The 10748-nt window shown below is 36.7% G+C and overlaps 1 protein-coding gene across 1 annotated transcript; it reads left to right on the forward strand.

The window, feature by feature from the left end:
* Positions 1-3486: 3486 nt before the first annotated feature.
* On the forward strand, positions 3487-8235 carry LOC123477562. The gene is made up of 10 exons (XM_045180943.1): positions 3487-3496; positions 3546-5788; positions 5847-6134; positions 6200-6379; positions 6433-6693; positions 6775-6978; positions 7054-7317; positions 7396-7640; positions 7712-7870; positions 7938-8235. The coding sequence occupies exons 1-2, from the start codon at positions 3487-3489 to the stop codon at positions 4829-4831; spliced, it is 1296 nt and encodes a 431-aa protein (XP_045036878.1). The 3' UTR covers positions 4832-5788; positions 5847-6134; positions 6200-6379; positions 6433-6693; positions 6775-6978; positions 7054-7317; positions 7396-7640; positions 7712-7870; positions 7938-8235.
* The last annotated feature ends 2513 nt before the right edge of the window (positions 8236-10748 follow it).

Below are 10748 nucleotides of genomic sequence, written 5' to 3' on the forward strand. Positions count from 1 at the left end.
TGAGCAGCCAACACTAAGAACAACAACATTACCGCCTGTAGGAATGTTTGAAATACCTTTGGGATGCACTGCTCGTACAGAAGAGTGGGTATTCCCAGCTAGTATGGAAGGCAACATAATGGCACTAAAATTGCAAGCAGTTGTCCTACCAACAGTTGAAATTTTTTCTCAAGATGTCAACATTACTACAAACAAGAAACATACCTTCGTGGAACTTCCGCGAGAAAACACCTCTTCAATAGACATCATTAGTCAACTGCTTCATCGTAATGCTCAAGCCAGCCTTTCAACGGAAATGACCGGAGAGCAAATTCACAATCTCATCACTGAAACGAAAAAACAGAAAGAAACATCTTCTATACGCTACCCTTACGAATTGGTATCTGCAATCTCACTTATTGCCTTAGGATTAATTGCCCTAGCATACAAATTGTATACACTCAGTGTACGCTTGGCCGTACATGAGCGATACGACAACCCTCCCCCCGGAGACCGCGGGAGGGAGGAGCTAGAGATGCAAGAGGCGTAACCATTTTGTCATACGGAAGAAAGAAAAAAGACATTTCCAGTAGAAAAAAGTGTATTGAAAATCCATAGGAAAATTTACATCGCTATTCATTTAATTGTTCGTCAATGTAATCCAGTAGAGAAGTTAAACTACGGGAAAACTCCCGTAGCAAATGGAAATCGTTTGGACTGGGAGTCTCCATGTTGAACGATTGCAAAACATCGTTCCACGTCTGACGCGCGGCCAGACGATTATCCATCTCAGCCTGCGTTATCTCCGTGTAAAATTCTGAAGAATGCGGAGTCGGGTGAAAAATGTCTTCATCTGACTCCAACCACCAGAGAAGACGCGAGTGAGTCAGTGAAAACAGTTCGCGGTATTTGGCATAACCGGAATATTTACTAAAACAAAAGGAAAAAAGAAAAAGTTTACAGTTTAAAGTCAAGAAAATTGTAAAAAAGAAAAATTTTTCTTACCTGAAGTAATAGTCTCCAAACCAAACGGTACTCACGGATGGTGAAAAACTCAATCGAGCACCAGTCAGTTGAATTTCCGCGAGAATGGTGAAGAAAAGCACACGGTCACTTGGAAGTAAACGGCTGTAACAACTGCGATAATTGTCAAACGTTGAGTCGACAAAACGCATAAGAGCGCACTCGAAAACGCGAAGATTGTCCACAACGTCAGAGTAGCTGAACATTTTTCTACGGAGGCTGAAAAAACACTATACAAGTATTCTGGAATTGTCATCTTATGTTATGCTGTTATCCACTTCTAATTTTTTGATAATGTCTTATTAATGTTTGGTTACGACCTTCGTCATGACCTTGTTTTATCTCGCGCTGATTAACTCTCTTTGGCTATGAAGATGAGTCATAGCTTTAGAAAACTCTTCCAATTCTTTTGTTTTTTCCCATTTCTGTTTTTTCCCACATTGTTCCGCATTCAATGCTATTTTGTAGTACAGTCGGGTCGCCTGTCTTAAAGAAGGGGGACCTGTCACGGGGGAACAACAGCAGATGTCCCTATCTGTTCCTAGAAGCGCCAAACTCAAACGCTATAGTTACGAATGTTCTACTATCTGTTAAATAAGTAGAAGTTCCAGAATAGCTTTAGAATGTGCAGTAAAATCTATTAACCTTAGGGAGAGGGCGTAATTTCAAAGCTAGTATAAAACCCACTGTTTTTCCATTATTAGTCGCTCTCTCTTTCACTAAACTAGACGCTTAGCAAAAGTAAGGTTTCAATTCATTATTCATGTAATCATTGTATTCCCCTTTTTCTGTGTTAAGAATAATACAAACGTTTTCAAGTCAAGTGTGACAATATATTTTATTCATTTTTTGTAATAAATTTTAAAATAAACCATCCGGCAAATAGATAATTACTCCTTTATTTTTTAAATTTTTCATTTTAAATGCTGGACTTCAAATAAAAATACGTTCAAGGGAAAAATTTGAACACGGTTAAGTTTTCCCCCTCTCAAGAAATTTTTACAATTAATAATGAAACGATGTAAAAAAAACGAAATGTAGTGATCGGCCCCAATTAGTTCTAATCGATTTTTCCGCCCCGCACCGATAAAGTGCATTCTGGGTTGAAATGAGGTGTCACTTTTTCAACCGGGGCGGTGCGGGGAAAAACTTGAGGTTAACCCGTTGCCCCGAAGCAATAAAAAAAAATGCCGTTCTTTCGGTTTCAGAGTAAAAATCGGGGCAAGCGGGTAGAACAAGCTATTATCGGGGTTGTTATCGGATAGATCGGGTCAATCGATAATGTTTTTTGCATTGATGAATCGATTGATTGCAATCCAATTGATTGCAAACCCCAATCCCGTATAGCGCAGGATGTCCAAAGGACGTCCATTTTAAGTCCCCACATCCCAATCGTATCCCAATACGTAACGGATTTAAAATGGACATCCGTCGGATTTGTGATATGGGGAGAGAAATCGACATGGAAAGGTTACATCCAATTAACATCCCACAAAGAATTTGAAAAAGACTTTGTGGGATGCAAAGCGTTTATTACAAATATTATATTCTGCTATAAATATTTATAAGAAATATTTTCTTTCTATAGATTTTTTATCTTGTCACTATTCAGTTTTTGGACTTAGAACAATTGCATGCCCTCATTGGACGATTCAGTGTGATTCGAACATTCGATATCGATCAATAATATTGATCGATACTTTATGTAGTCACTCATTAAACAAAGGGAAAATATTGATTACATTTTCATAAAAAGATTTTTTTTTTTTAGTTTACTAAATAACAATTTTTTATGTAGATAATTCAACTTTTTTCTATTTTGGAAAAAATTAAAAATTAATACGAATTTTGGCAACATGTTTCTGCATTCGTCAAAATCCAGACCCGCCATTACTTGTCGTCTTTTCTTCGAGCGGGAGTGTGGTACAGTCACATACTATCTTTAGTGAAATTTTTTAGACTTTCTGTGTTGATTTTGAAGTGAATTTTCTTCAAATAAGTAACTCTTTTCTCGGATAATTACACTGCGATTTTTTCTACGATATTTCAAAGAGTCCATGGTATGTAGAATTCTTTATAATTGTAAATATACAAAATTCTCTTTTTTTCGCAAGCATGTTAAACGTGGTGACCATGTGCTTGCCTCGTGTTCGGCAATTTTTTAAATTTTCAATTTTTTGGTTAACCTTACCTTATTGCTTCTTTTTTTTTGGTAAACTTCAAAACGCATTCCATTACTCATTTTAATGTAGTTCTATTTTTGTATATAGATTTCCTCATGATGGCGGGTGACTTTGATATATCTTCTAATTCATCGTCGAATTCTTCATCTCCATTTCGTTCCCCTGCAGCATCAACGTCATCATCACGATCAGTGATAACCAAAAAAGTAAAAACACAAATTAGATATAGGTCTTACAGTGCTAGATATAAGCGTAAAAGGGTTCAAAAAGAACTTAATTCCCAAATTGATATTCAAACTAAATGTGGGACGGCACCACCGATCCCTCATTTGTCATCAGAATCCGACGAGTTGTCATCAGATGATGATTTCTATAGCTGTGTTGATGTTAAATCGAGCGCATCATTTCAAGACTTTTACGATTCTGGTAGACTTAGTGATTTTACCCCTGATTCGTCAGATACTGATGATGTGGATTTTGATGATGAGGATTTTTTAGTACGAAATATTTTATTGAGACATTATGAAGACGGTAGTGGGAAACAGGAAATTTTTGACGACAATGATGTTGGAAATGATGAGCGTCCTACATTTAGGCAGCTGTTCTCTGTTTGGGTAACTATTTGGGGAATTTGTCAAAATGCTGTCGATGATCTACTGTCTCTATTTAGTAGTCAGTCTTGGGGATTAGATTTACCTAAAACGTGTCGGTCCCTTTTAAAAACTCCGCGTTCTGTCAATGTAAAAGATATACCGCCTGGGAAATATCATCATTTCGGAATTCTGAATGGAATAATACGCATACTAAATTTAATTTCAGAATCAGACATTCCATTTGAGATCTTTATTTTTGTCAACATAGACGGCCTTCCAATCGCAAAAAGTAGTGGGAGCCAATTGTGGCCAATCCTAGCTATGATTTCAAATATTCACTTTCGACAAGTGTTTTGCGTTGGGCTTTTTCATGGTAGTGAAAAACCGCATTTCTCGTGTGAATATCTTGCCGATTTCATATCTGAGGCACTAAATCTATGTAATAATGGTTTTACGTACAAAGGTCGCCCTCATATTTTAAAAATTGATGGTTTCATATGCGATGCTCCTGCTCGGTCCTTCATTTTGGGGTTTAAAAGTCATTCTGGTTACTTTGGTTGCACGAGATGCATACAACAGGGAGAATATCTTGGCAGGGTTGTCTTTTTAGAGCGTGACTCTCCTGCGAGAACGGATCAATCGTTTCGGAATCGCCAACATGAAGATCATCATGTCGGCGATTCCATTCTTGAAAGACTTGATATCGACATGGTAAAGGATATCCCCCTTGACCCTATGCACTTAGTAAAACTTGGTGTTAGTAGAAAATTACTCTTGACTTGGATTCGTGGCCCATTACAGCACAGACTGCTCAAGTCGCAAGTTTTAGTGTTGTCATCTCGATTAGAGGATTTACGAGATTATGTCCCAAAAGAATATCCGAGAAAAACCAGGTCATTAAAATTTGTTGATCGAATGAAGGCAACGGAACATGGATTTGTTCATTCTTGTGTCGGTCCCGTAATTTTTATGGATATTTTGCCCCCTCGCGTTTTTAATAATTTCTTGGTTTTTCATGTGGCTATTACTATTCTTTCATATCAAGAATTTTGACATACCCAGAATGATTACGCACGGGATTTATTAAAATTTTTCGTGGAAGAAGCTGAAGAAATCTAAGGGTCAGAATTTTTGTCTTATAATGTACACAGCCTCATACACCTTCCCGATGACGTTTTGCGTTACGGCTCACTCCCAAATTTTTCTGCATTTCCATTTGAGAATTATATGCAGACTTTGAAAAAACTAATAAGAAAGAGTGACAAGCCCTTACAACAGATAGCGAAGCGTTTGGTAGAGTTGGGAAATTTTGACTTTGCCAAAAACAAGAAGGAAGTGTCTGTTCACAATCGTGTTTTCCGTTTCGAGCATGACAAAGGCCCCTTACTGCCCGGTCTCTGCTTCCGTTCAATAATCCAGTACAGGGAATTGAGGGTGGGTCCATGGCATTTGACTTGTAAAATTCCGAATTCATGTATCTATCTGAAGGATATGACTGTCTTTTGCATAGAAAACATTATTAAAACAGAGAACAACTCTTTATTTATTGGTCGGCGATTCAATCAAACAAGTGATCTCTACTCTTATCCTATTAGATCTTCTTGTTACCACATCTATTCTGTAAGTCTTTTATCTGATCGCTTAGAGGCCTTGCCAATAGATTTGTTTCAAGTAAAAGCTGTTCAACTTCCTATTCCTTCACGAAATGGATCTTTTGCAGTATTTCCTTTGCATTTTGAAAATCACCATTAAGTTTAATGAATAAATGTAGTATTTTGTAAATTTTTTGAAACCTTTTTTTGCCTAAATTTGCAATTGTCGAGGATATCACTGAAGATGTTGATGATGTTGACAAGTGGGTGGAAGTTGTATGTGAGAGTTGGTTTGATGGTGAATACTGTTTATTTCCTCCGAAAAGCAAAGAAAAATATATTACGACTTATGTAAAAACATGTCATCAACCAGACTCAAGTTGGGTCAAATATCCTGCAAAATTAATCAAAACATATGGTGAGAGAGTAAGTCCTTAATTTTCATTGTCCTGTGTTTAAATCTTGTATTCATTTAGCATCTTACGATGAAGCAAGACAAAAACTCAATAAAGCAGTTAAGGGGGATGATCTGTGTACAACCGACGCAGATGAAAGGAAAAAAACCAGAAAATCGCGAATGTCAAAATTTTCCCGAGAAGATAAAAATGAAGATGATGACATGGCAATCAATCGTTCAAAGAAAACATCTTTTAAAAGAATTCGGCAATTCCCGGCTAGTGGCAGCGAAGACGAAATGGCGAATTCTCCTGTTCCGCCAAAACCACCAGCAATTGCATTAGCCAATACCAAGCTTTCCTCACAAAGTCAGATTACAGTCCTTTACTTTTTTTTAATTTTCGTAAACTAAGGTTCTATAAACGTAATTTAGGCAATCTACAATCTCAACGTTCTTGCATCAAAAGAACAAAAAGTTTCCCATCAAACAGTAAGAAGCCAACCAGAAATGAGAATGTGAGATGCTTTCCTGAAAAGCAAACAGGTTTGCGAGATACAACTAGCAAGCCAAATGACTCGTTTAAAGACGACAGCGACATACTTTCGTTTTCAGGTAAATAATTGAAATATTGATTCAAAAAATTTTTTTACGGTAATTTTGTACAGATCGAACTCATCATTTTTCCACCCGATATCGTCCTGTAAATTACGGGTATTCTGTTCCAGAATTTGGAGATGAAGGCGAATTTCAGTCAATGGACACTGATTTGAACCAGTCAAACAGTGAAAATCCAGCAAACACCAGAATTAATCATGCGAGACATGGATCTGAAAAGCATAGTTTGCAACCTAATACGTCCAGCAACAGCATTGACACAATTGAAGATGATGGTAATATTTCCAAAAATATTCAATTACCGTTTTCAGGTGAATATTTAAAATACCAGAACTATCAATATTTATTTTTTTTAACCCAAAATGTATCAATTTACAATTAATATTGTTTAGGCCAAGCTGTGCATTTTTCTACTATACATCGTCCAGTAAATTACGGTTACTCTGTTCCATCATTAAGCGATGAAGAAGACTCTACGGACACTTGGACTTCTGCTATGGAACTTGAGAAAGCAAAAACCAAATCGTTTCATGAAAGTGACACCAATCATTCAGTTACTAAATCAAAATTAGCGCTGTCATCAACAAGTATGGCAGGTAGGGCAATTTTCTTCAGATTTTTCGTATCAAATGGAATATAAATCTTAATACGGCACGATTTTCATTTTTTAGGGAAGTCAAATTCAGACAAAGGAAAGAGTTTGTTACCATCATCCAATAATAAACAGCAAAAAAGTGCTTGATCAGGATCCCAGTCAGCTGTTTCTCATCGTTTCCCCAATGACAAAGTGGCTTGTGAATCCCAACCCCATTATTCCCTTTACGACAATGACAACGCATTTCCGAGATCCGAGCCATATCATTCCCGGTACGGCAAAGCGTCTGCTGTTTCTCGATCTCAAAACTCACTCAGAACCGTTAAATTTCGAAATAATGGTAGGTTATCTTTCTGGTATTTAAAAAAATAATTATCGCTGTATTAATTGCAATGCTAACGTTCTTTATTATTTTCAGAAACTTCGTCACAACTCTTACATCGAGGCATAGTCAAAGCAAACTTTGGAATCCAGGATAATCAGAAGTTAACAAGTGGATTATTTGAACGAATGAAGTGGATGGATTTGGCTCTTCAAAAGAAAATTTTAAATGATGAGCCAGAGCCAGATGGTTTTAATTTCGAAATCTTCCCTCTCACTTCAATGTTGGAATTTGAAGAAGTGAACGACCAGCTCAAGCCTTTTCATGCTCGAAAATCTTTAGTAACTATAATATGTACTGAAAACTGTATTGAATTCATGTGTTCCTCATTATTTACATTTTTTTTCTCTAGAAAGAGAAACTTGCAGTAATTGGAGGAAAAAGTCCTGCAAGTGTAGTGAGGAAAATCCTAAAAAGGTTCTGGATAAGGAGTTCGGCAAGCAATTTAGCTGGTACGGGCGAAGAGGAAATTGCAGCTTGGGATCCTCTCTTCTTGGAAAAATAATACTAGGTACGAGATAACAATTTTTTTACTTTTCTCTGCATAAACTAATACCAGAAATATACTTTTATACCAGAATCCGCTACTTCTAGTAAGACGTTACCCATAACAGAAACAGACGCCATTGACGCAGCAATGTCTTGGCTTCGCCATTTAAAGGATAAGAAGACTAACGCTAATTGAAACATCAGCCCTATCAACCGTGGTTTCCTCGATCAACCAAGAACATTACATTTTAATTATTTTAGTTATGAATTTAGGCGATTTCTTTATTCATTGTCTTTTCTTTTAATTAACACAACTAAATTGCAATTAGCGGTTTTCGTGTTGAATTTATTCTGTTTGTATTTATTGTAAGAAATACAGTTTCTCGGTTTTTATATGATATTTTAAAAATTATTTAGAAAGCACATTCACGTTAATATTAAATGAAAGTTAGAATTCAAAGCCCTAGCACGTCTAATTTACATCCAAAACGGTAAAAAATGCAACGTCCTTAGGACGTCTTTAAGATAACTTTTGGGCACTAAACGGGGCGGTCATAGGTAGAGCAAGAAGCCGTCCATGGGACATCCATAACGGACATCCATTGAATGTCCTTTGGACCGCACTGTGCTATATGGGAATTGAATTCGAGGAGAAGAATTTTCCACCCTGAGCCACGCCTCGATGGCCCGAAATGAGAAACCCGATTTGCAAAAAAGCGCCCCGATTGGCTCGAGGCCGATCCTTAAATGAAACAATTGAAAATCTTTTTTGCTGTTGGAAGGAGGTCCGTAGAATATAATTTTCGCACATCCATTGCACTTCCAAGGTGACTAGCCGACGGACATCCCTGGAACTACCCATTGAGTACATAGATATCTAACGGATGTTCGGCCATGATTCGGACATCCGACGGCAGAAATGTGCTATATGGGGTCGCTTATTGAATTGACCTTTCTATGAACGTTACAGACTTACAGTCTTTAGGCTAAAAACCATAAGCTCAATTCCCTTGCTGCTAATTTAATTACTTGATTGATCTAAAAATGGTCTTCACAAAAAACAAAAGGACTACATGCTTAATATCATTTCAAGATTTTCTGACCCTGGTGTTCGTAAATTTTTGATCAACAGAGATATCAAATTGCCCTCGCTAGCTATTCGCCCCAAACCAGGTAATATGTAGTCAATTCTTTACATTTTGTTGTTAATATATGTTTAATTCATACATATGTAATATGAATGTTATTGATTCAGTATGATATGTGAACGGAGCTTTTTTATAGAAACAGTTTCAATTCAGAGATGCATGTTTGATATGTATCTAATGTACATTTTTCATCCTAAAAACAGGTTCCCCATTCATCATACAATGAGAAGGGGAATAATATGCACAAGATTGGCGAATGGACGGATATAATTGGCGTCAACAAAGAGGAAAGGTGGACTACGACCTGGATAAAAAATACTTTTACGATGAGGGTTCACAAGAATTTGAACAGGCAGATCGCAAAAAGGTAAAAGTGCACTTTTTGCGTTTAATTTTTAAATTGCGTATCAACTGTGGGGAATTGGCGGAATCATTTTCCACCAAATTCACCAAAAAAGCATACATGCACAGTGACTATCCAAATCAAGTTTTGGTAGTGTACGAAGGTAATTTATCGGTTGTAAACCCTACGTACTCCCACGGAAATGCAAAACGGGAAGAGAAGACCCAAAAGCCTTTCTTTCGCACAGCAAAATCAGTGTTGGAGACAGCGAAAGAAAGAGAAGGTGATCAGCCTGCTGAAGTGTATTTAGACATGATAAAAATTGTTGGAGATAATATGAAAAAACAAGCAGTCCAGGCCCCAAGGACATCAAACAGATTGAGAACGCGCAACGAAACACGAGAGAATAAAAAAAGATGAGCCATGACGTGCAATACAATGCATACGAGGTCGGCATAGAAACGAATTTCATGCGGAAGTTTGAAAATTTTCCGGATGCGAACGTTGTGTGCATTCATTTCGGTTCCCCCATAACACAAGGCAGTCCGTCGGATGTCCGACAGATGTCGGGGTCGGATGTTGAGTACATCTTTTTGATATCCTCCGGACAGCCCGATATCCGATTTGGATGTCCTATGAACGTAATTTTTTGTTTGTTTTGACCGCCCTCAACAGCGCCTTCTGACATTCTAAGGATATCCGAATGGGCTTTCATTTGGCTATAAACATGACATGTATTGGACCTCTAATCTAGAAAAAACATTAGGCTATATCAGGATTCGAACTCGGGTCTCACGCACCACAGTTAAATATTATTCCACTGTGCCAATCTATATATATTTTATATATCATTTTCGAACAATACAATCGAATTGTTGTAAAACACTTGAGCTTTTTCGATAACAAATCACATACAGGATTTTTAAGAAGTCAAGATGATGTCGAACTTAGGTTAAACCAGAAGTGTATAAATTGAAATTAAACAATTTAGGCTAAATATTTTTTGAATTTTAAACTTCAGCAGGATTTATTAAGTTTAAAGTAGTTTTTTATTATTTGAAATTAAAATCCTATCATAAGTATACTTGCTTTGAATATTATTAGATGCCGAATAATATTTATTTTATGTAAATTAATCTCCAATAGCTTGGTTCCCGTAAGCTAAATGGAAAGACTGTGCAAACAAACTCACGACTTACATATATTTTATTCATTTTTTGTAATAAATTTAAAAATAAACCATCCGGCAAATAAATAATTACTCCTTTTTTTTCAATTTTTCGTATTAAATGCTGGACTTAAAATTAAAATATGTTTAAGGGTAAAATTTGAACACGGTTAAGTTTTCCCCTTTTGGAAACAAAGAAATTTTGACAATAGACCAGTTTCGGATGCTGCGTTGCAAAATT

This window comes from Daphnia magna, unplaced genomic scaffold (assembly GCF_020631705.1).
Source record: "Daphnia magna isolate NIES unplaced genomic scaffold, ASM2063170v1.1 Dm_contigs083, whole genome shotgun sequence".
NCBI lineage: Eukaryota > Metazoa > Arthropoda > Branchiopoda > Diplostraca > Daphniidae > Daphnia > Daphnia magna.